The sequence below is a fragment of the Arvicola amphibius genome, chromosome 4 (assembly GCF_903992535.2).
Source record: "Arvicola amphibius chromosome 4, mArvAmp1.2, whole genome shotgun sequence".
In the NCBI taxonomy this organism is placed as follows: domain Eukaryota; kingdom Metazoa; phylum Chordata; class Mammalia; order Rodentia; family Cricetidae; genus Arvicola; species Arvicola amphibius.
In genome coordinates, this window is record NC_052050.1 from 142,962,242 (window position 1) to 142,988,906 (window position 26,665).

General features: G+C 40.5%; 1 protein-coding gene across 6 annotated transcripts in view; it reads left to right on the forward strand.

The window, feature by feature from the left end:
* Unc5d (unc-5 netrin receptor D) overlaps window positions 1-26,665 on the forward strand; it is a 511,352-nt gene that overhangs the window by 473,477 nt on the left and 11,210 nt on the right. For 5 of the 6 annotated variants that reach the window (XM_038327783.1, XM_038327784.1, XM_038327785.1 and 2 more), the window contains 4 exons: window positions 1,348-1,575; window positions 10,590-10,739; window positions 17,124-17,288; window positions 25,813-25,991. In XM_038327783.1, the coding sequence (XP_038183711.1) occupies window positions 1,348-1,575; window positions 10,590-10,739; window positions 17,124-17,288; window positions 25,813-25,991 (722 nt within the window). The remainder of the gene's footprint in view (window positions 1-1,347; window positions 1,576-10,589; window positions 10,740-17,123; window positions 17,289-25,812; window positions 25,992-26,665) is intronic. The other variant, XM_038327789.1, reaches the window with a different exon arrangement.

Sequence of the window (26,665 nt, forward strand, 5' to 3'; positions counted from 1 at the left end):
AGACTTTTCATGTAATAATGAAAAAGAGTGGTGAGCTATAATCTAGAGTTATTTTTTGGTTTGAGAACTCAGTTGTAATTACCTGTAGAAATGCATATACTATGTACCTACTTGACGAGTTTTCAGAAGTCCTCCTCGGCCATGTCCTTTTCTGAGATGACATTACTCTGTGCCAATAAGGATGTAGCTCAAGGAAGACAAGCTAGGTGCCTAATATATGTTTATGGCATTAGCAAATACATAGAGGATGATCACTACTGATTGTCTGTAGAAATCAGTCCATGTAAGGAAATATATTTCAATCTGAGAGAGACAAGGGAAAAGAATGAGAATACATAATAGGAGGCTCACAGTCAAAGAGACAGTCACCCCCAAGGAAGATGGAAGCTGAATTACTACCTTAAGTTAAAGCACTGATTTGCCTGTCCGATAGGGAATTCTTTGTCTCTCTGAAGTCAGTTTGCATGAAAGCAGGTGAAATCACAGGGACCTGCATTTCCCAGTCCTGGAATCTTGCCTCCCAGGTGGTACTTCAGGCAAAAGAAGTAAAAGAAAGTCATAGTTCTCTAGGGGAAAACATATAGTTGCTGTAATAGATTACATATGCTGGGCCCCCGCTATGTCTTGAGATAGTCCATTTTCTGTGTTCTATAATGTATTCTGCTATATATTGGGTCCTGGTGGTATGGCTGAAGAACATTTGGGGCTCTACGGTTTGTAGAGGGGTCATGTTGTAGTCTCCTTCCCCTTGTGTTTTGTTTTGCCTTGATTTTTACCACTTTATTTCTCAGCTTTTCCTCACAATCTTCTCCATCCAGATGGTGTTATATTTATGCTCCACCAAACTGGTTCCACATGCCTAAGTTCTTATCAGAGAGGGTGAAATATTCTAGTGCATCTTCTCCAAGTCATTTATTTAATGGTCCTCTGTGAATGATTGCAGGGAAATGAAGAGGATAAAGTGTTGGTGTGAAAATAAACATCAACTTAAGGATATTTTAGAAGGTTTTCAGAAATAGATCTTTGAAAAAAAACAGTAATAATAACGTAAGTTTGCTTATTGAGGTTAAGGCTCAACTTTTTAAAATCTGCTATTGAACAATTAACTAGAAATGGAAATTCCAAAGCAGTGTTTTGTTATTGTCCCTATTAAAATGGACACGACACTGTACACAACAATTTCATGCATTCTTGCCTTCGGCAGTTATTTTAATAGAAAACAACAATTTAACATTGATATTTAAGGCAATAAAATATTCAGGAAAAGCTTATTTATATCTCTGTAACCTGTTGGGCCCTGTGGTATTTCCAAACTGAAAGAATTTAACACATCTTTCTCTATAACAGGAAGTGATGTCAGTGGAGGATGAATCGACATCCTGCTACTGCCTTTTGGATCCTTTTGCCTGCCATGTGCTACTTGATAGCTTTGGAACATATGCCCTCACAGGAGAGCCAATCACAGACTGTGCCGTAAAGCAGCTCAAGGTGGCCGTGTTTGGCTGCATGTCCTGTAACTCCTTGGATTACAACCTGAGAGTTTACTGCGTAGACAATACTCCTTGTGCATTTCAGGTCAGTTTTTTTTTGTTGTTGTTGTTACAGTTTTGTGTGTGTGTGCTTTGAGGATTATGACTGTCTATATTAGTTTCTTTTATGTTACTGTGGTAAATTACCATGACCAAAAGCAACTTATGGTGAAAAGGGGATTTTTTTGGCTTATGGTTCCAAAGGGAAAGAGTCTGTCATCTTAGGGACCACATGTTATGGCAGCAGAAGCAGGAAGCTGGCTGATTATATTTCCATCTACATCTAGGAAGAAGAAAATGGGAATGAGAAATGAGGCAAAGCTATCAGCCCCCAAAGCCTGCTCTTAGTGATATATCTATTTTAGCAAACCCAACATTGGTTCTATATCTTCCTCAAACAGTGCCACCAACTGGGGAAAAGTGGTCCAATACATGAGCCTATGGGGGACATTTGTCATTCAAGCCATACCAGCTTCCTAAACACCACTAGAGGGTTCTTCAGTGAAAACTTGGGAGAAAAACCCACACACTTTGAACAAGAGCTATGTTACTGTGCGCCCTTATGCAGAGGAGATGAGACAATTGGCCCTCAAGAAGGGACACAGATTAAATTCATGAACACTGAAAATACTGTCTACTAAATAATGAAACTATCTGAAAGTACATTCATAATTCAGGAAAAATGTAAATGTGATACAAATGGTGGAAAAGACTTTTTGAGACCATTTTGCAAATCTTTATGAAAGGATAATATTTAAGAGTAAAAGACCGAGATGCCTGGTCAAGAAAGGAAACATCACAAAGCACAGAACAGAGAATTGGTTGGTATGGAAAAAGCAATAAGAAAATTGCCTGAGTCCACTGAAGGATGGAAAGGAAACAACAATGAGAAATCATGCCTATCTATCACCAGGCAGTTATAGACTATCCTGGACACAGTCTAATAATGGGCTATTAGGGCAGAGGTAGTTCAATGTCCTTTTCCATTTTTTGGTGCTTTTAATCATGTAAGATTCATCTTAAATTAGATACTCCTGAAGAGTGTGGTTTATTAATAGCAGCAAGGATAATGTAGAACACTCTGAGGAAGCTTTGCTCATATATGAATTGCATAGTTCTTCTGACACACCTTATTCCAGATCCCTACGATTCCAGTCCTGGGTCAGGTCATTAAGTCCATTATGCAGAGCGTTCTCTCAGTAACTAGGTTTTAAGACACTGAGCTGGAAAACTCATGTTTACCAATAGAGGAGATGCAGGGACCTGAATCCTGAACATAAGCCAGGAGGTGACACTATGACAAACTGCATCCCCAAACCTTCTTCTCTATCTGTCTTGTAAGGAACACAAGTCATTGTAAAGGTTGTGCTTAATTTTAACTCCCCAAAGGGGCTTTTGGTTTAGTATGTGTGGAATTTTGTGTCGAGTTCCAATGAAGCATTAATACTTGTTATTTTATATTCTTCAATTACCCTCCCTCCAGTCCCTCAAAGGAGAATGATTTATAAGAGAAAATACATTTGGGATTCAAAAACAAAGAATGGATGACTAACTAGAGAAGTACATGTGGGGATTACTACATACACTAAACAGTTGTCTAAATGCACAAATAATTCCAACTACATAATGTTCAGTAACTCATCTAGGTGTTAAAGATGAAGCTCCAGTCTCTTGTGGATAATCTACTGTGGATTGCATTCAATCATTGCCATCTAAGTCAGTGCTCAACCAGCTTGGACATTCCGTGGAAGGGTAGTCTCACTACTTATGTATGCACTAGTAAGACAGATATTTTCCTAGAGAGCTTATCCTTAATACTTTTTAACAGTCTGTTTTCATTCCCTTTGATGCAACCAGATTTTACAGCAACTCAACTGTTTGGACTGATGTGCATTGCAAGGGAAGTCTTAAAAACATGCTAAGAAAGCCCAGCTGTACTTGACTATCTATTCCTGCTGGTCATCCTGCCTTCTTAGTGCTAGGGAAAATGCTCTTCTCTCCCTGTGGAATCCAGGTATCCTCCTGCATTATTCAGGAGTATGCCGATGTCAGTAAAACTTTACTTTCACTTTAGAGATATGTTTTTCAGTAGATATACCTTTGAACCCCACTCATTAAATCTTTTTACCCTAGTGGTCCTTCATCCCTCTAATTACCTGAGATAAAGAAGGTTTTCAAGTAGTAGTTGGTGGCACTTGTTATTGGAAGGTGTTTGTGATAGCTGTCATGAGCAGCAGAGGCCACCTGTCCCTCCTGGGTTTCTGAGAAATCCTCAACCTGGAATAAATAACTGTTTTGAATTTAGGAGAGATTAAAACATAACTTTAAGCCTATTTGAAGAGACTTCTTCATCCAGAATATACCATCTAGTTTTGTCTTTTTTCTTTCTTTTCTTCCTTCCCTCCCTCCCTCTTTCCTTCCTTTCTTTCTTTTTTGGTTATTTACTCATGTTCTGTGTTTTCACCTTGCTACATAATGTGTTCAGAACTTTCCACGCAGAATAATTGCCATCACTTTAATATCTAAAATCATCTGGGTTGTATTTTCATGGTTTTATATGTGATATTCATTAATACTTAACTAACCCATTAAAACTGTTCCATTTTAAGAAAGCTTCAACAATTCACTGTTTGAGCCTCTAAAACACTTCCTGGCTATAATCAGCTAAAGTAGTGTGAGCTAAAAATACTGTGAACATTGTTGGCTTTCTTTCTGTCACCCTCACAGTAATCCCTCCACATACACAGAAACATACTTCATTTGTACCATGTCCAAGACTATTAATAACCAAGGAAAGTAAAAATAAAACAATAACATTCTGGATTTTGCTAATTACCAGTTTAGTTCCTGACTTTAAGTATGTAGTAAAAGCTGTTATATAAATATATACAGTGCTGGAAAATATTCACATATTCATGTATTCATGATAATAGACATTAACTGTTAGTAAAACATTTATTATTTCCATTGCATATATTCATTGTACATAGAACTGTTTAACATGAGGGCATGTTCATACAAGTATATAGTGTATATTGAATACATCACGAACCCACAGAGTCCCCTGATCTTCCCGATCTCACAACTCCACCTACTTCTATTAGACCCTCAGTTTATTTTCTGTAGCTGTAATAAAAATGTCCCAACAAAAGCAATTTAGAACCCACAAATGAAACAGAATACTGTACTTGTCTTTCTGAGAGTGTTTTAATTCACTTAAAATATTCTCCAGTTGAATCTTTTTTTTTGTAAACAACATCACTTTGTTCCTTACAGCTAAAAAAGGGTTCATTGTGTATGCATACATTTTTTTCATCATTCCTCTGTGTTAGACACTTAAGTTGCTCCTGTAGTTCAATATTGTGAATAGTACTGCAGCAAACATTGATGTATCACTGGGATATGTTGGCTCGGAACCCTTTGAGTGAATACCCAAAAGTAGCACAGGTGGGTTGTATGACAGATCTACTGTTAGGTATTTTTGAGAAATCTCCATACTGATTCTGACTGTGGCTGGACTCGTTTTCATTCCTACCAACAGAATGTGAGATTTCTCTTTGTCCACACATTTGTGGAATTTCTTGTTGTTTATTTTCTTAATGACTGTCATTCTGACTGGGGTGATATGGGATCTCAACCTGTTTTTAACTTTCCTTTCTAGATGGCTAGTGAGGTTGAACTTGTTTTGATGTTTATGGGCTATTTCGACTTCCTTTTTAAGAATAATTTGTTCAGTTCTTTAGCCCATATATTGATCGATTGATTGATTTTTTTCTCCTTGCTTAAATGTTTTTCTTTTGAGTTTTTAATTAGATATTAATCTTCTGTCAAACATATAACTGGTAAAGATTTTCTCACATTCTGTAGACTGTCTCTTCATCCAACGAACTCTTCCCTTCAACCATGCAGAAGGTGGCAGTTGTTAGCATTGCTTCCTGATTGGCTAGAGTCCTGTTCAAGAAATCTTTGCTTATCCCTGTGTCCTAAAGTGTTTTCTTTACTTTTCCCTGTAACAGTTTCTAAGTTTTAAGTCTTAGTCTTAAATTTATTCGGAGTTGGTATTTCATCACATTGTTTATTTAGTAGCAGTGGCGGTAGGGGTTAGGTTGACTTTGCCATCTGCGTGCCACAGTATGCGTGTGGACATGAAAGGACATGTGACAGTTGGTTCTCTTCTTCCACCATATGGGTCCTGGGGATCAAATTCACATCATCAGGCTTGATGGCAAACACCTTTACTCACTAGGCCAACTTGCCCATCCTAAGTAGCTGTTTATTTCACAGGGAAAGGGATAGGGATAGGGATAGTTTCACTCTTCTTCATGTGACTATCTGAGTTTCTCAACAACAGTGGTTGAAAGGCTGTCTTTTCTCCGATGTATATTTTTGGCACTTTTAATAGAATTTATGTTTATCAAAATTAGTATAGAATTTTTTTTCAAGGAGCATTTTGGCAGATATTGCCCATCTTAGAATTTTCTTCAACTATCACTATAATGAAATGTTTACCATAGTTAGGACACACTCGTGACAACTGTTGTATTTATTGTATCTCAAAGAAACGATAACAAATATGTGCTCAGCTTGAGCTTGGCTCTCCACCAAGAAGGAAGGCTGCTGCTAGGGCACGGTTATGTGTCTTCTTCTCATTCATATCTCACTGGGAAGTTCTGTCCCTAAAACACTTAAAAGCTAGATGACTTTGCAAGAAGGTGAGCCTCCAGACCAACTCCTCCTGTCTGATAACACCTAATTATGGCCAAGCCATTCAGTAGTTTCATCAAAGAATATTCGACTTGAGGAAGTCGAGTAAACAGACATCTGTTCCCACCTGTCGGCCTTCCTTCATCCTGATTGCAGGGCGGCACTGGGTGGAAACAGTAATGTCTTCAAATGACACAAACAAAACAGTCCTCTCGCTGCCTAAGATGTGTTTTAATGTAAGCTTAAATGCTTTAAGATCTGTTCTAATAAAGACATCTGCAACGGACTTCATAGAGTGTTAAGTCAGCTGCCTAGAGGTGAGAGAGGGGTGAGCTGAGAAACGCCACAGGGGGTCTGTCCTCTCCATGCCTCCTCTGCAATGGCAGAACCAGCCATTTTGTGCCTTCTTGCTGAGGCTCTGCCTCAAGACTGAGGATTCAAGATACGTTTTCACGGCAGTAACCTTTTAAGACTTGATTTTGTTATTGTATTTTATGACACAGTGACATATACAACATGCACAGACAAGCACACACACAAGCACACACACAAGCACACACACACACGGTCATAATTTTAACATGAGGAAAACAAAGAATTAAGATCTCATATTCTCATCTCAGGATGTAAAGAAGAAAAAAAAAAACTCATTTTTCCCCTTCATGGCACTCGGCACTTCTATTCAGTACCTCTCGGTACTCATTACTTATTTGGCATTAATGTGGATTTAGAACCTAATTTCAAAGGATTTCCTCCAGATGTAGTTCTTATGTTTATCAATAATGTAACCTGGGGAAATATTGTTCATGTAAAGCATTGAAAAGAAACCACCCCAGCAACACAATGTGTATATGTGTGTATGTATGTGTAAGTTCAAACAGTTTTGTCTCATAAATATGTAAATTCAGCCTGCCTCTGTTAGTATCCCTGAAGCATACCTGAATATTGCTGGCTGTCTCATTAAATCAACATAAAGAGCTCAGTGAGCCACAATGTGCAGGTTTCTCCTGGCTGCAGCTTTAAGAGCTGCAAGGTTTACAGGCCTGAGTATGAAAGGAAGAAGTTGAAGGCCCAGTAAAACCACTGTCCAGAGCACTTCAAGTACATTTTAGATATACACACAACCCAGCCTTTTTGTTTCAGTAACAGAATTGTTTCAACAGGAGGAGATTTAACAAGAGGCAAACAGGAGTGACTAGGAGGCCACATTGTCCATGTAGACAAACCAAAATGAGTTCAGCAGCGGTGTGTGCATGACTGCTTCACCAATCCAGATGCACTTGGTTTCAGTGATTTACGTTTACAATACCCATCATCACTCTATAGGCTGAGACAGGAGAATCCTTAGTTCAAAGTCCTCCTGGGCTAAATATCAAAACCATATGAAAAAATGAACAAACAGCAACAGCAAAACCCCACGGCTCTTGAGCTCTTAAGAATATCACAGTGCACTCCACCCAAGATTGCAATTCTCTGACAAGGTCAAGATCTCCTATTGTAAAGTTCTTTGTACTTGGGAGTTTATTTCTATGGCCAGCTATACATTTTTGAATATGAAATATTGTGACTAGTTTATGATTGGGTCTTTTTATTTAATAATTACCTTGGTTCAGAATTAATGTAACTGTTTAATCTTGTGCCGAAGACTAGGCAATAATGTTAAAATCACATAGTTGGTCTTTGTAAATCAATAAGCTAAAAGACAAAACATAATTGCACACACACATATGTGTGTGTGTGTGTGTGTTTACATTCATTAAAAATCAAGTGTTGCAGTCACAACTGCCACATTTCAAGTGGTTCATGTTCATAGTTAGAATACTGTATTGGACAGTAAAGAAGGAGAACATCTCCATGTTCGTAGCAAGTGTGCCTTCCACTGGTGTATAAGCCCCAAGGACGCTCTTCCCATAAGCAGGAGCTGCAGAGCATGCCATACCACAGGAGCAACCCCTCCACAACCTACTTGTCTTATTTTGCTTTCTATTGCTCTGATGAAAAACAACATCATAACCAAAAGCTCTTCAGAGAGAAAAGGGCTGGGCTGGAGAGATGGCTCAGCAGTTAAGAGCACTGCCTGTTCTTCCAAAGGTCCTGAGTTCAATTCCCAGCAACCACATGGTGGCTCACAGCCATCTGTAATGAGACCTGGTGCCCATTTGAGGAAGAGACCTGGTCAGTCATCTTCATCAACTTAACCATGAACGGGCTGCCCATTTCAGCATTGCAACGGCATAAATTTCATTAATTTTTTTCAGTTGTCTCAGTGATAGTCAATCATGAACAGAAATCATCAAGCCTAAGCAGGAGCCTGGAGTCAGAAACTGAAGTTGAGTCCCCAAAGGAATGCTGCTTGCTGACCTGGTCCCCACGAATAGCTTAGTTTTCTTTTATATGTACCCAGGACCACATACCCAGGGACAGTATTGCCCACAGTGTAATGGACACTTCCACATCATTCATTAATTAAGAAAATGTCCAACAATCTTCCCTACCCGTCGATGTGATTAAGTAATTTTCTCAATTGAGGGTCCCTCTTCCAGGTGACCCTAGCTTATGCCAAATTGACAAAAATAATAGCCAGCAAACTACTTAGAAACATTGATATAATTGTCATTATATAGTCAGGTGTGCAGATCACATGGGAGATTGAGGCAGGAGAATTATGAATTCAGGTAAGCCTGTAAAACTTAGTAATACCCTATTTCAAAATAAAACATTTTTAAAGACAAGGATGTAAGTCGGTATTAGAATCATTACCTAATAATATGAACTTCTGATACCTCAAATTCCTAGAACCTTCAAAACCTCAAGGCAGAAGATAGACACACCATGGGGCTGCTTTTAGCCTCTAATAACCGAAAGGCAAGTTGTGTTTATCCATCAGCTTGCTTCTCTTATTCCAACTGATTCCAGCATCTTGGAGACTATAATGCACAAAGGCTGTGTGGCCTGGCATTTCTCTTAGCTCTACAAGGAGACTGTAAGTCAAGGGTGATTTACAGACGGACCTGGGGAGGGCTCCCATCTCTAGTCACTGAAAACCTGACTTCTGCAGTAATTTAATATTTTTCGGAATGCATATTTATCTAGCTGTTCCACTTGCCCTATCAATGTAATTCTGGTCACAACAAATTCAGAAGCAATTAAGTGTTTGCTCAGTAGAACCTGTGTGGGCTTTGTTTGTCATGAGTGTAATTATAACGATCTCTCAGTGAAACATACAGAGTGTTTACCTTGGAAATTTGATTTCTTGTTTCTGAAGTCAGGCTAACTTGATAAAGAACTTGCTTTGTTTCGTTTTATTTTTTTTCCCTGGCCTTTTGGCTTAAAAACTCTTATGAACGCTACTGCAAATAAACACACACTCTACAACATTTATTTTGAGCCAAAAAAAAAAAATGAATGTTAGATAATGCCTGTCTTAGTGAAGAATTGCAGTAGAACAGAGAGCACTTTGTTTGCCTGTATTGTGAAGGTACATCCCTGTGTGTGCTGCTGCCGCCTGGGTAATGTCACATTTAAATGAAATCCATATACTCCTAGAAACTCAGTGGTATTGGAATCAGTGTGGGGGCAAAGAGTTTTAGTTTAAGGAAAGTTCCAGTTAGTTGAAAAGCAGTCAGAAGGAGTACCATCAAGAAAATAAATACCACATGCTGGTTCAAGTGGATGGAGGCAGAGGGAGCCCTGCTACACACTGCTGGAGGAAACGTAAGTTAATACGGCCATTATGAAAATCAGTATGGAGGCTCCTCAAAAAATTAAAAATACTCTGTTTGATTCAAGAGTAGCACTCATGAAGAACTCGAGGCCAGCATAACACAAAGATACCTATATGGCCTTGTTCAGTGTAACACAGTTCACAATAACCAACTTAGAGAATCAGCCTAGACATTAATCAGTGGCTGAATAGATGAAGTAAATGTGGCATATGTACACAGAGGAGGCGTATTCAGCCATAATGATTAATGAAATTTCCTTTACAAGAAATGGATGAAACTGATGAGTATCCCATTAGTGAAATAATAGAGACTCTGAAAAAATCATGGATTCTCACACAATTTCTAGATTTTGAAAATTAAGATATAAGAGTAGCAAAAGGGCCCTTTTGGGAAGAGGGGACCTTTGAAGGGAGGAAAGAAAGCAGGGGAATGGGGTTGTTATGATTAAAGTAGAGGGTGTACATGCAGAAAATGTTATGACGAGGCCCATTATTTTCCAGCAGCTTCCAATCCCAAGTGTGGGGTTCTCTCCGGCAATGGAAGTGTGTGTGTATGTCACAAGTGTGCACAGTAGTGTTCAAGAAATCGTATGCTTCAGCGTGGTTCTTCCTTTTCTTTTCTGCTCCCACAGGAAGTGGTTTCTGATGAAAGGCACCAAGGCGGCCAGCTCCTGGAAGAACCCAAGCTGTTGCATTTTAAAGGGAATACCTTCAGTCTGCAGATATCCGTCCTTGACATCCCTCCTTTCCTCTGGAGGATCAAGCCGTTCACTGCATGCCAGGTACCCACCAAGGGAACTTCTTACAGATGCAGCTTGGCTGTGACCAGTACACCTGGGAGAGGCCTTCCTGTATGGATCGCACCTCCAAACTCTGAGCGATATAATGGTTTGAGTGGAAGGTATTGCCCTAAATTCCCAGGTGCCTTGCAAGTGGGAGAAAAAGTTCCTGCCTCTCAGGTTATGCGCCACTTCCTTCCTCTTTTTGAATTGATCAGTATAGGTCTGAGGTGGAAAAAATCAAACCGCTTAAGAGTAAGGATTGTGTGTTGTTTTTATTAAAATCAATCATTGTGAGACCTTGTCTTAATCACAGTCAGCAGTGAAAAAGCATAATGTCTCAGGGTGATGATTTTGAATGATAGCTGTGGCTGAGAACAGAGATGTTCCCCTTCATATGTGAAGTGCTTGCTGCCAAATGCAATGAGAAAGATGAGAAAAGCAAAAGCAAGAGTCTCTCTCTCTCTCTCTCTCTCTATATATATATATATATATATACGTATATATATATACATATATACATATATATATATATATACACGTATATATATACGTATATATATATACATATATACATATATATATATATACACGTATATATATACATATATATATATATACATATGTCTCTCAATAAAGATATTTTTAACATCTCGGGGTGATTCAGTTATGCTTATCATAAGAAGATGCGTGTGAAGTTTATGATCCTGACATTGATGTCTGAGACATCTCTTCATTGTCATAAGTAGGTCACTTTTGCTTCAAATGACAGGACATTTTCTTAACCCTGGAATAGTTTCTGGGAGACCTATGCTGATCTGCAGTTACAGGGCATTTTCACCCCTGTATTTCAACATAGGTGCATGGGGATTTTTAACCTTTCCATTCTTGTAGTACACACACTCATACACACCCACTTATACTTCACACATACACACTCACTCAAACACACTCGTTACACTGATAAATAGTCATTGAGAATGGGAACCAACAAAATAGCAAAGAGAAAACACAGACATTCCATGACAGAGAAAGCTGGGCCACCAATATTTCTAACTTATAAAATGCAAAAATCCAAAATTGGATATAAGTCTCTATTTTCCCACTTAAGTCTCATGAGTCTTACTTTTGGAAGCTACTCCTCCCTATACAGTTTTAAATCATTCAAACGTCCAAAGTAACAGGAACATCTCTCTAGGCCCCAATTTTTCCCCCTCTGATTTGGCACAGTCAACAGATTTCCTGATAGAAGATTCTTGAATCAACATAGTGCCTATGATAAAGACCTAAATGTCTTTGCCTTCCAGGAGGCAGATTCAAAGTTTCCCCTCCAGATTGAGTTTCAGAGTATTGTTAAGACAAATCTTTCTAGCCATGTGAATACCTGTATATTAATCTTTATAGGTTGTTGGGGCCTCTTTGCACTGTGCCTGATACAAGTCACTAAGTCCCAAGTCTCTATTACATTTAAGGCTTAAAATACTGGGGGGGAAAAAGATGGATGAAAAGGCCATCCACTTGTAGGCTCTTCAACAATAATTCCAGAACCAGGGACATAGAAGGAATACCCTGAAGAGAACAGGACTGGGGATAGGGGTCAGGGGGTGGAGATTGGGAGGTGGGACAGGTACCTGAAGACTTCCCAGAATGCAACAGCACTGACCAGAGCCAAAGGGCACTGGAATGCAAGGAATCCAACACACTTTACTACTAGTGTGGAGTGGAATCCATGAAGGTTGTGAACATGTATAAATATTTGCCTCTGTAATTAAGCCTAGTATAAGAAGGGTCTTGGAAGGCTGAAAAACAGCTTCATTTTCCCAATGACTGGAGGCTTCCCACCGAGTCTTCATTTCTACTTCATTATTCTAACCCAAAATTACTTTCCACTCCGCTCTTCCTTTCTTTCCACCACTCTTACCCACTAATCTCTGCCCGTGCCATTACTAAGTCCCTCAGACTGTATGAGTGAGTATTATGCCGGGCTTAATGGCTAAGCTGTATTTGTTCCAGACATTATTAGATCAAAGCACTTTGGGTTGGGTTTGTGGTCAGCCTACTTGGACCTGAGTGGATCATTGTGTATACTGACAAACTTGGTATAGAGAGCAGAGAAATGGTATTCAGCAGGGATTCGTGGTTAGGAAATAACAGGACACCCTCACCCCTGTTTCTCTCTCGGGTTTTCTCAGGGAAATGATGTAGAAACAGAAAATCATGCTAGTCCTGAGATGTGGTCTCTTCTTCAACCACTAAGTCTCCCTATCATCTTCCAGCCCGAAGCATGGGAAGCTGGAGGTGATATTACTATCTTTTTCTGACCACAAATTGACAGTCTTGGAATTGATATATTACAATTGGCACACATTCCAAGATGGTATCCTGTATTTTTTTTTTCCTGGAAGATGGAATTTCCAAGGAACTACAAGCCTAAGAGAGGGGTTCAAAAAATATCTGCCTGTCAAGATAGCCACAGCTGCATGACAGGCTGTTTTGAAACAGCATGAGTTAGGTCTGTGTCCTGAGCTCTGAGGAGAGAGGCCTGTGTTTAGGAGGATGGCTTTGATTTCTAACCAGGTACTGGAGCCATCCGTCATGCAGAATGTCACACAAGTTCTGCACAAGAGAAGGGAGGGGCTGTCGGCAGCACCCACTGACCTTGATTTAAAGAAAAATCTCTATCCATAATGTTAGCATCCCCAAATGACTCATTCTTTCATGCTTCCTTCCCAAGATTCAAGACGACCGTAATTGAGAATCCACTGCAGCTGCCATCTACCCCCATTTTGCCCTACCTGGGAGATAACTAAATAGCCCGGCTCTCAACAGGTCATGGGACCTGATGCTTCTTTGCTATAATTTCCCTCTGTCTTTACTGGAGTCTGTATTGGAAAACTTTGATAAGCTTTATGGTGGCATTTATTTATTTAGAACCGATAAAGCCCAAAGTCAGGTTGTCATGTCCCTGGGATAAAGACAGCTGTCTTTGCAACATGCTACAAGTCTTCCAAAAGTCAGTGTCTGTCTCCTTCTAGGCTATGATTTACATTCTCTCCATCTGCTCGGAACGTAATTATAATGGGGACCAGAATGAAAACATTTCTGGAATTCTTTAGCCACACATAACTTTGCTATACTTTGTCCTCTGCACAATTTCTGCGCAGTTTCTCTCAGCTCAGTGAGCATTGTTGGTGATCTGTTTTTGTTTTGTTTGGGGGACAGGGTGGGTTTTTCTCCCCCTCCCCTCTGCTTTCTTTTTTGGGATAAATGAAAGCAAAAACAATTGCCTTGAAAATACACTTATCGCCTGCCTTCCAGTTCTATCATTTTTAAATGTTTTGTTGAACACTATTGGCAGCTGCTATTCAAGTCAGCAATGAAAAACTATCCCTTCAGTACTGTCTTAAAAGCAGATTTCAGAGTGTTTTGATTGTGTACAGTGGCACAGAGAGATAGGAGAGAAGACATTCTTATGCCGAGTCTCATGTCTTTCTACAAGGAAAGACTATCTGCAGAGAGCATTAATCTCCTATGTTCCAGTGTTTGGGGAAAAAATACAGGAAACTTAGCAAGTGATATGAGAGAAGGCACTTGCAAAGAAGTGGTCAGGACCATTGTGAAAGAAAATGTGAGCATTACCAAGGATCCCAATACATAGAAGAAAATGTAGATTTTCTTGAGGGATAGGCTTTGAACTGGGCTCTGTCTAACCCTGAAAGCCAAGTGCTTACTTTGTGCTGTACTGACTGGATGTAATTTGTCCTAGCAAAAAAATCCTACTGGTTGATCTGACAGCTCTGTGTTGTAGTTGGTTTTTCTGAAGGAGACTTACAAAGTAGCTCTACAAAACCAACTGGTGAAGAGGAGATTTCATTTGAGACAGAGAACGTAGAGAGTAGGGGCAGGTCATGAAATGGTTGACACCTGAGAAGGCCAGGCAGGAGGCTGGATTTATAATGTGAGGCACTGAGGTCTTTTGTGAGCTATCAAGCAAAGGAATCATGGGGTAAAGGCCAAGTTGCTAGGTAACAGTCACATCAGTGTCTCTCATGGCTAGAGATGATAGACCGTGATGCTGTTCCTGATGGATGCCAATCAACTGACTTCCCATTGATTCTCCTGTGAGTCCCCACACCCTGCCAAGCTTGTCTATTATAATAGAGACTAGAGGCAGAAATGTGTGAGACAGGATTCATTCAGCTCCAGTGAGGTGTAAGGGGGTTAGGAAAGTTTGCTAAATGACCATGGAAGAGAGATGGTAAAAATGGCCTAAGGAGTAAATGCCAAATAGCATTTGTAGAGTGCCTCGGGACTACAGTGCCAGAGACTGATGCTGAGATAAATGCCACGACGTAGTTATTAGAGCCTTGCAAAGGGAGATGACAGTTGGTCTTGTGCAAGCAGATGGGACCAAGTTCAATGGGCAGAAGGAGATGTGTAGGAGGCTGGAGCAGTAAGCAAGAGTAACCCATGAATTGCAGAATGGGAGAAGGCTCAGGAGAAGGGACTGTGAATGCTGCAAAGCACAGTCATCCTTGAGGTCTCCTCTGCTCTCTCTGTACATCTTCGGAAGAAAGTCTACTGACTTTTCTTTGACTCAGGATTAAGAGCAAACACAAGAAAAGCCCTACACAGTTGTTATGTTCTTGCTAAAATGGATGGTAATTGTGAACACTTCAGTTTGTTCTCTCTTCTCCAAAGCTTTCTGGTGTATTCTATTTAAGCGTAGCACAATCTCAAAATTTTAAAATCCATCTATGATTGATGCATTCTCCAGAAAGGATCTTTTGCTAAAATCCCTTCCCAAAGGGAGACATAAGCAAAATCTCCTGTTCCTAAAGTCCCAATGACAGGCAGAGGCACTGTTCCACCAAAGTTCACTCTTTGGGACCAGTGAGTATATATCGGGTTTCATTATAAAACATAGATTAGATGCTTCTTATGGAATCTGGGGTGCTCCACACTCCAACAGGTTGCACCGAGAAAGCCCTAACCCAGCAATCATGAGGGTTTCCCCATAGCTAAATCAATGGAGCCTCCTTCCCCTAGTCTCCCTTGGCCTATATGTATGCTTGCTCCTCCCTGAGGCCACACACATCTAAGGCAGAGCTGTATACAACTATGTCAGGAAGCCATTGGGTATGTAGGTGAGGCTTCCCCTGAGACTTCTATCCATAATGAGGAGATGGAAACAGTCAACAAACCATCTGCAGAGCTGAACAGCACAGTACTATCCAAAATTTAGATTTATATCTGCATCGCTTTTATAGAAAATTGGGAAGCAGATTGTACAAATAAATGTGAACACTAGAGCTCGGGAATAAACACTTCCTCGAAGTGAATAATTACAACTGTGGCCGTGGTCTTCTAACACATTACAGGCCTATCACCAGCCATACTTGAGTTTCCAGCTTCCAGTCCTCATACATCTCCTGCCACCTTTCAGCTGCAGCATTGCAGAAAATTATATTTTTAGCAATGAAGGAGCAAATTAATGAGGTGATAAACGGAGGAAATAAAAGTGATGATGAGGGCTCTTAGAAGCTGGGCTCCCATGGTCATTGCCAAGTCCCCAGCCGCATTTGACTAAGGAAGGAGATACGTTTTAACACATCAAAACAAATCAACAACAACAAAAACAGAGTAAAAGCAAAATGCCTTTGTTAGCATACTCCAGCAAGTATTGAGGAAAAGGAATAATTTCCATTATAGTTTAGTAAAACCTACATTTGCCACGGAGTTATATCAGTCACTGAGCATATGACAGAACCAAAATTGTTATTATTTCTCATTTCTGTTGTGCAGGACCAATCGTAGGTGATTAGATAGTTATGTCAGTATGGGTTCCAAGCATGTCTGTGGCCCTTTCTGGGTTGTGTACAGTCGTATCAGATACAGTGACAGTGTTTGTCCCTATACAAGCCATAAGTCTACATGAGTCTGTGGTGTGGGCCAGAACTAACTTTATCACTTAAATGAGAAAATTGCATTCTACTCCTGGCTTATATAGAAGGATGAAGTGCAAGAATCTTTCTAAAAAAGAAAAATTTTAGTGAGAAAAGGTTAAATTTTAGTGGTATTCATTCTAATTTGTGTGTGTGTGTGTGTGTGTGTGTGTGTGTGTGTGTGTGTAGGAGTGAAATCTGAGCTCTTGCAGCATGGCTTGGGAATTCAAATGTTATCAATTGGAATTGACATTAATTACTTCTGTGCTGCCTGGCGTATGTTGAAACATTATTTCTATAATTCCACCAAAGTCACTTAGGCAATTATCTTTTCTATGATCACCATCATCATCATAATTGTTGTGACTAAGTCTCTCCCGTTCTGGTTCCTTGAAGCAGGGCTCTGCTCTTCACCCCCCTTTTCCACCCTTCCCCACTGCAGGAGGTCCCCTTCTCCCGAGTGTGGAGCAGCAACCGGCAGCCCTTGCACTGTGCCTTCTCCCTGGAGCGCTACACGCCCACCACCACCCAGCTGTCCTGCAAAATCTGCATCCGGCAGCTCAAAGGCCATGAACAGATCCTCCAAGTGCAGACATCCATTCTAGAGGTAAGTCTGGGATGTGGGTCCTTTGAGTACCTTCCTAAGGGACAGTAGGAATAAAGAGCGCATATATGTCATGGCTGTGCTATTGTTAGAAACTTCAAAATGTAGGCTCTTGACTCTCGTTTCCAATGAGGAAAACCACACTTTCTCAGGCTCAGAACTGAACTGAGCATCCCACTGAACAGGGAACCTCAACCTTTCTGAGATCCTAATCAAGGCTCTGTAGAGAGACTTTTGGGGAAGGAGCGAGTACAGGGATTCTTCTACAACAAACAAACAGTTTCCTAATTCATAGCAGACCTGGGATACTTGCTGGCATGTGTCCATGGTGGGTCAACACAGTAGCTGAGCATCAGGTGGTCTCTGGGCTATTGTTCACCTGATTCTTAATAACGCTTTAGAAGACAGTTGCCATCCCTCATCACCAAGTCCCTTTCTCACGTCCATGTCTTTTTGTTTGTTTTGTGAGCCACTGATTTTAACATGTAAATTTGTCAGCATAAAAACTCAGTTTCAAGTTCTCTTCCTTCCAGTGTGTATCACTGTAATGCATCTTCACTTCTTTGCATTTTTATTTCAACTCATTATTTATGCAAAGTGAGTATTGCTAATTCCCCAAATAGTTTTTCTGAGGCCTGGATAGCTTTCCCAAGGATCGTGTCTTACAATTGATAGCTGTCTTAACTGATGTGTATGTGCACCATTTGCATTCATTATTGACAATTAGCATTTAGTACTAAAGCAGCTTTGATGGGGAAAGTACATCCAGAAATCTGGGCAGGGTATTTTTAGAAACTCTTTCGTGAACAGTCCTGGCATATTTAATGCAATACATTTCCCAGATAAAATACAAACAAATGCTATAGGAAACTTTTTTTTTCTTAGATTGTAACCTCTTTTAGTCATAGTTCATCCTGAAGTTAGATGACTTATTTTATTTCTAGTTTTTTTTTTTAATTTGTAAAATTTGCTGACAGTTGCAAACATGTATATAATGTACTGGTTCTCAACCTTCCTAATGCTGAGACCCTTTAATACAGTGCCTCATGTTATAGTGACCCCCTCAGCCATAAAATTATTTCCTTGCTACTTCCTAACTGTAATTTTGATACTGTTATGAATTATAATGTAAATATCTAATATGGAGGATATCTGATATGTGGTCTTTTTGTTGGTTGTGACCCACAGGTTGAGAATCGCTGGCGCAATGCATGCTGGTTACTCTCATTTCCCATTTTTTATTTCCCTCTCACTCCTGTCATCGACTCCCCACCAAATCCCTCTCCCATATCCATGTCTTTTTGTTTGTTCATCTTGTGACCCACTGATTTTAGCTAGGACCATCTGTTTGACCAACGGCTTGGAACTTCCCATTCGTGTGTGATGGGTTCATCAGTACATACACAACTCAAAATAGTTACATCTCTTGCCCAGAACCCATCAGTAACCAAAAGTTCAGCAAGCAGGGGTAGGACTCTCTGAGTCCCTGCCCAATCCATGATTGGCAGTTGACAGCCCCAGTCTTGGGCAGGCTCTGCACAGGCAGACAGCTGCAGCTGATGTGAGATATGTTTGCAGTGGCTGTATCATGTTATAGCCCTTCTTTCTGTTTTCCAGCCCTTACATTCTTTCAGTTCCCTCTGTGATACCCCTGCACCTTAGAGGGAGCAGTACAAATGTCCCGTCTAGGGCTGATCACTGCTCCATCACGCATCCTCACCATCTTGAGCAGTCATGAGTCGGTGTTGACTACCGTTCACTGCAAAGAGAAGCTTTTCTGATTAAGTAGCATTTGTCTATGGTTAGAAGCATAAATATTTAGAATGCAGTTTGTCACCATGACAACTTGGCTAAGCAACAGTAATAAGTTCCCCTCTGGGGCCTATGCCTCCCCAGCCATGGACTTTAAAAATGAGAAACAAAAGAGAAACCCCCACCACCAAAAAAACCCAAAAACACCTAATTTTCGAGTGCACCCATCAAAAGGCAGAAGAAAGAGGCATCCGACCTGGATTGACTGACATGTCTATTAATAGGTCAACCAAAGAATTCTAGGTTTGAAAACCTTGTTTTTAATAAGACACCTGGATGCTGGGGCTCAACTTCTGCTATTGAGGAAATTTACAGAAGGACAAAATAGGAGGATTGGTACACCCTACTTCTTTTTTTATTGCTTTACTAAATTCATGAACCACATCAAAGGCAAATCAGCCAAGAAACCCAATCCTTCCCACCTTTTGTTGTTGATCTCTTTCCTAATGATTCAAAGTTAATCGTGACATTGAGCCATCAAGAAGACAAGCATCATAGTATCTCTGGACACTTGTAAACAAGTATCAAAATAGCATCAGATATGTTGTTGACTGATAATAATTGGTTCACAGCCTTCTGATTTTAGATGCGTTACTGCTCTTTTCATTCTGTCAAGGATTGGTTTATTAATTGCTTAAAGTATTTACTGCAGGAATTTGGCCCAGTCCTCGAGCATCTTAGGCACGTCTAATTTGATAGCATTTTCTGTGTTAGAGCACAACTAATAACTTTTGAAAGCCCCTGTATTTTCGTCTCTGTTTTATTTGTTTCATATTTGTCACATAACCATTATGGCCATGTGGATTAAGTATTACTGCATTCCCAATTGTACGTGATATAAAATATCAAGAAGGTTACCCTTCTTGACTAAAGATACTGAGCTAATGAGATGTGCAACCACAGTGCCAACTGAGAGACTTGACTTCAGGCTCAAAGTCTCTACTTACTTACTACATTATTTCAGAACCCCAAAATGAGCCTCATTATGACCAACCATCATGCAAGTGTTCAACTTGGGAGCCCAGGCACTGGTGGCAAACATCCCAACACCAGTAATTTTGTTCTTAAAGACATAAATGGAGTGATGTGACAATTGAGAGATTCTTTTGTCAAAAAAGAAATCAGAACTATGGAAGTATCTTGGTCCTTAAAGAGCTTACGGTGCAAGCATGTTGCCCTGAGATCACTCCCCAGAGCAAGTGTGCGGCTGCGTGATTCTAAGCCAAGTTCTGGGGAGACAGAGATATACAGATTTGTAGAACTTGCTACCACCCTACCCTAGTAGGTAAGCACTAGATCCAATTAGAGATCCTATGCAACAAAACATAAGGCAGATAGTTCCTGAGAAGAAACAATACTCAGGTTGTCCTCTGGCCTCAACACACAGACACACCCACAAAAGTCAGAGCACACCTCTGCCTCCCGACTTGGGAGGCAGAGGCAGGCGGATCTCTGTGAGTTCGAGACCAGCCTGGTCTACAAGAGCTAGCTCCAGGACAGGCTCTAAAGCTGCAGAGAAACCCTGTCTCGAAAAACCAAAAAAAAAAAAAAAAAAAAAAAAAAAAGAAGTCAGAGCACATGCACGTATGCCAACACAAGAGAAGAAAACATAGACTGCCAGTATTTGGGTGATGAAGTATGTCAGTGTTCATTTTATAGGTGGTTAAGAAAAGAATGCATATCCTGAATGTGCTATCATTGAACTGTCTCTCAGTCTCCTTCCAATGTCTAGGGAAAGGACACATCCAGTGGTCAATAACAACTGTTGCCTTTTCCTAAAATTGACTTTCATCGTAAATGGTTTAAGCAAAGGGCTAAAGATGGACAGTGCTCAGAAACTGATTGCTGGGGCTTCCCAGGAAGGTGACATTCTAGACATGAATGACTTGGAATAGTAGACCAGTTTCGAAGGGAGGTCACACTTCCTGGTCACCAGGCTTGAAACACTGACTTTAGGGGTTTAGGAAGTTTCATAAGTTAGCTTCTAGGGCTTATTGAGTAAACCCCATCACAATAATATGGAACTTTTGTAGATTTTTACAGATGTCATTGATTTTTTTTCTTAATCTTGCTCCCCTAGTCCCTATGCTTTTCATCTCAGGATCTTCATTCTTTGTCTTACTTGAGTGGGTTCTCTTAGTGTCACAACTTTCTATATTTGACAGTAACCATGGGAGAAGCATTGCGTTCATGGGTATGTATGTGTATTACATGTCTAAGTCAATGCAGTGATCATACTCATTGAGACATTGATTCTATGCACTATTACATCTGTCATTTCCCATCATGTGTCTGCCTGCTCTAAATGATTTTCCAAATAAGTACCATCTTTGCAATGACACTTAAATAAAAGGTTTTAGCCAAAATAATATACCTTTTTAAAATTTATGTGGCTAAAATTGTGTCAGTCTTTTGTAGCACTGAATTCCTTCCTCTTAGATGCAATCCTGTCGAATTACATAATGACTGCTGGCAACTGAGGCTCTCTCAAATCAACACTGGCATCCGTCTAAACCTGTAGCCTGGAACACTCTAAGGAACAGGAAAGAACCCTCACATAATTTATCCCATCATTTTTTTTCCTAATATAATATTATTGAAGACAGTTTGGGTAGAAATGACTTAAATGAGAATCTTGGATGTTACAATTTCCCCTTTAAGCAATTCTCTTATCTTTCCTCCAAAAGTAGTGGAAGTTGGGGGATAATTTGTCTGCTATAAAATAGAGCACTTGGAATCTCCTGGTGATTTACAACTCCCTATGCAAGCCAGGTAGCAGCCGCTTATCTCAGATGTACAGAGCATGAAAATCTACTGTTCCTCTGCATATTTAATTTAAACACTCAGAGAATGGGATGTACCTACAGCATTCTTATTACTTGGTTCAGATGTGTTTTAGAATGCATCATAAATGTTTCATAAAGTGCCACCCTGGTAGAGGGGAAATATTTAAGTTTGGAAATTTTAAGAGTGAAATGGATCCACTTATTAAAGTGTAATAAATGTGAAAGTGCTTAGTTTTAAATTCAACCTTGTATGTTCTAGTCATATATTCTATTCTTCAAAGGAAAGCCACTTTCTCCTACTTCGTTTTCTGTTTTCAAAGTGGTTTCTCTCCTGCCAAGAGGTTCTTGGGGGTTAAACTATCCTAACTTGTCTCAATGCAGTCTGAGATCCAGTCTGATTATTTTGATTTTGAAGAGTACAGTTTGTAGGTGACTGCTCAGTTGGTCACATGCTTTCTGTGAAGCATGAGGAACCAACCTCAGATCCCCAGCATGCATGGAGTCGGAAGCCAGGTGAAGTGGTGCACATCTCTAAGTCCTTTACTGTGGAGGCAGAGACAGGAGGATCACTGGGGCTTGCTGTTCAACTGGTAGAACCACGGTGCATCAAGTACAGTGAAAGACCCTTTGTCAATGAATAAGATGGGAAGCAACTGAGGGAAATTCCCAAAGGGACCCTTTTCCCCAAGCCTCATGAACACACACACACACACACATACACACACACATACACACACACATACACACACACATACACACACATACACACACACACACATACACACGCACATACACAACACATACACACACACACATACACACACACATACACATACACACACACACATACACACACACATACACACACACACACATACACACACACACATACACACACACACATACACACACACACATACACACACACACACACACACACACACACACACTTATTTTTTTAGAATATAAGGCCTTACCCTTTTTAGCCAAGTGCTCTACCAACCAAGATATATTCCCAGCCCAAGATTCTATTAGTCTAAACAATTCAAGATAGCATGTGGTTGTCGAAAGCTAATTTTCCATGTTGTAATTATTTATCTTGGATCTTTATTCATTTATTTTTCACGTTCAAGCCATCTTCCCTTAGGTTAATACCTTTGGTACCATTTCACACAGGAGACGCTAGTGTTAACCTGAGGAAAATTCATTTTTTCCCCTTTCCTCTTTGGGCTCCTCTCGCTCCTCTCTTCCTTTCTGCTCTAGTCTTCAAGTCAGAGAAATATGTAAGGAGGCTGTCCCCACTTGATTTGCATTTTTAGAGGCTAAAAGAAATTTTACAAACCATGATAAAATATAATGTCTACTTGTAACTTGTTTTATACAGTAAGAAGCTGAGTTGGTTTATTTTATAACCACCCAATATATCAGAACAGAACTGTCCACTCTGTCTGGGATAAGTACCTATCAGCCCTAAGTCTATTCAGCCTATGCCTACCAATCCTTCAAGGCCAACTTCAACACCTCTTCCATGAAGACTCTCCTTCATATAAATTTCCAAGGCATAGTGTGACTAACACCTGCACAGAATCGTTCATAACCCCTCTGCTCTGTGAATTTCCAGTTTGTTTTGAAGCAGTAAAATGGAGGCTGGTGTAGTTACTAGGATGTCCAGCTTGCAGTTTCAGGTGTGTCAAAAATTATGTGGGTGGCTTTTTACAAGCTCTTATACTGTCTCCCGAGTCTGTAGACATTGCAGGAAGTCTCATTAGGGAGCTGAGAATAAAGGTTATATAGTATCCAGAGTTACAAGCCAGGGAAGATAGAGTCCTACTGCAGAGCCATTTTAAAAGACTGATTTTAAAACTGCTTTTGTTATTAGACCAGACCAAACACCAACACTGAAAAAATCTGTATAAGATTGTTCTGTAATGTAGTATGTAAGAGAACGGAAAGCAGTCAGTAGAACTTAAATGATAACGGGAATTTGGGATGCAGTACCTTACACAAACGTCTGACCGTGAAGCTGTTCTTTCTTCGAATATCTTAGATATGCTTTGGGGCATCCTGGGTTTTCAACACCCAAGACATGCAACCATGTCCAATGATAATGGAAAAATTAAGAAACACTGCCAAACATTTATAAAGCCTCTCCATCAGCCAGACTCTTTAGCTGACAGACTTTGAAGGAAACTTGCCACACCCAAGTTCTTAGAGTTGCACAAGCCTGACACTCTCTGAAGAGGGTCACGATGGCTGCAGTGCCCACAGTAGAAAGACATTAAAAGGTCAGGAGTCATGAAGAAATCAGTACAGGACTGAAAGCAGTGACGAGCCATGTTCTGACATGAAGAAGGATGCAATGTGCCATACAAATGCTAGCTGAGTGGGGTTTAAAGCCTCGTCATCAATCCCTCAGCCCTCCTTGCCCTTCCTTTTCTCTTTCAACATAACAAATTATCATCAATTTAGCACCCTAAAGAAATCCTATTATTATAAGTCAGAAGTTCAAACTTGGCATAGCTGTGTTCTATGGTCAGGATCTCACTAGCTGAACCACAAGTGAAGATTGGCTAGGGAAATATTCTTAATGAGGCTCAGAGTCCACGCTTGTCCAAGTTGTTGCTACAACTCAGTTCCTTATCCTGTGGAATGCTGGTCCCCACTTCATATGATGGCCATAGACCGCAGGTTATTTTGAGCTCCTAGTTACACATCTCCTTTACAGGCAATTAATTCTCAGCATGGTCATTGCCATCTTCCTCCAAATCTGGGGGTGCATCTCAGTCGTAGTGTATTTGCCTTCTTGCACAAGGCCCTGAATTAAATACCCAGTACAGGCTAAAGAGTGATGGGAAAGGAGGGAGAAAGACATAGACACAGAGGAGACAGACAGACACACACACACACACACACACACACACACACGGGGGGGCGGGAGGGGGGGAGAGGAGAGAGAGAATACATTCCAAGAGACTTACCCTTTTCTCCTTTTCAAGGCTACCTAGTTAAGTTTGACCCACAGGGGAAAAGGAGAATAATTAAATCAAAGCCACCTGATTAGGTACTTTAATTATGTCAGCAGTATCTCTTTTATTTTACGGCACATAATAGTCATGGGCTTCATTCCACCAGATACTTGTGACATCTTCAGATTCTATTAGTCCACACGAGCCCATCAGCTACTGCTGCAACCTGACAGATACCCTTGTGACTTTATTTTGGATGTGGTGACCTGACAGTTGTGTTGCACTAACATAGCAAATCCTGACTGGACAGCTGTCCATTAGAAGCAGGTGGGCAGACGGCACGCAGAGAAGCTTCCAGCCAGCACACAGTACACAGCTCACAGAAGTGTGGTCTCTGGCAGAATCTGTCTCACTGAGGGGACTTAAATCAAAACCAAGATTTATCACAGTGCCACACAGCTTCAGGACTGGGAATAGAACAAACTTCTGTAGCATTAACATGCAGTCTCCCCTTACAGCTTCCCAGTCTGCTGCTTTGATCAGCCCATTCATCTTTGGCCTCAATGAATATCAGAGGGTCATTCCTCATACTGAACCCAAATCTGTCACCAGGTGGCTTCTTCATAGTAATCCTCATCTATCTCCGAGAGCCTTAAAAAATAAAACAAAATAAAAATAAAATAAGAAACACTCAATTCTGCCTTTACCAGGCAAGGCAATATAGTAGGATCTGGTGGCTTATGATATCCCTGTGGAAAAGGCGCCTGTAAATCTTTAGGACATGACAGATGGGCCATTAAAGAGGGTCCTTACTATTTTGAAAACTAAGGAACCTGTCAGTGTGTTTTATGTATGCATTTTGAGCACGTATCTTAACACAGATTTTCAAAAACAATAATAATAAAAAAATGTCAGCAGTATTTTCCTTTGGATCTGACCATGCAATGTTTATCTTGTTTATAGAGTGAACGAGAAACCATCACTTTCTTCGCCCAAGAGGACAGCACTTTCCCTGCACAAACTGGCCCGAAAGCCTTCAAAATTCCCTATTCCATCCGACAGAGGATCTGTGCTACGTTTGATACCCCCAACGCCAAAGGCAAGGACTGGCAGATGTTAGCACAGAAAAACAGCATCAATAGGTAATTGGGGGCACCTTTTGAAAATGCTTTGACTTAGCAAACCCTGAGAAATAAAGTGAGCTTGGGTAGCCACGTGGGATGGTTATCTTGCTGGATTCTCTTGTCCACTTTTGGAAGGAGTTCAACTCTGGTATCCATGTGTCTGTCAAGTGTCTACTGCCATCTCACTCTGCCTCAGAGCACATTACCCAAATGTCCTACATTGGTTTTGGCTCTCTGTCCAGGTTTGTAATTTGGATTATTCAATCAGAAGCCTACACTGTGTTGTCCTGGTGAATGATTAGGACATAGCTTACACTGGTACATAAACCCAGGGCAACAAATATCTTGCACGTCCTCTGCCCATCAGGAAATGTTATGCACTGCTTAGCCCTAATGCGTACATACTCAGTCTGCAAAAGTGGATACCTGCATACAAATTAGAGGGCATTTTAGGACAACTTTAGATCTGCCACTAAGTGAACAAAAGTTATCTTCACACCACCACCTAAACAGTGTGCTCCTTACTGTGTGGGTTAGTTGCTGTCCGGTCCTAGAGTTGACTAGAATAGAGAAACCCTTCATAAGCTCCATTACCTCAGAGGAGCAGAGGCACAGGCGAGCTCCACAGAGCAACACCCGTGGGTGGTAGAAGCCAGCATTATGCTGGTTTTGGTATGGCTCGTGTGGATAAA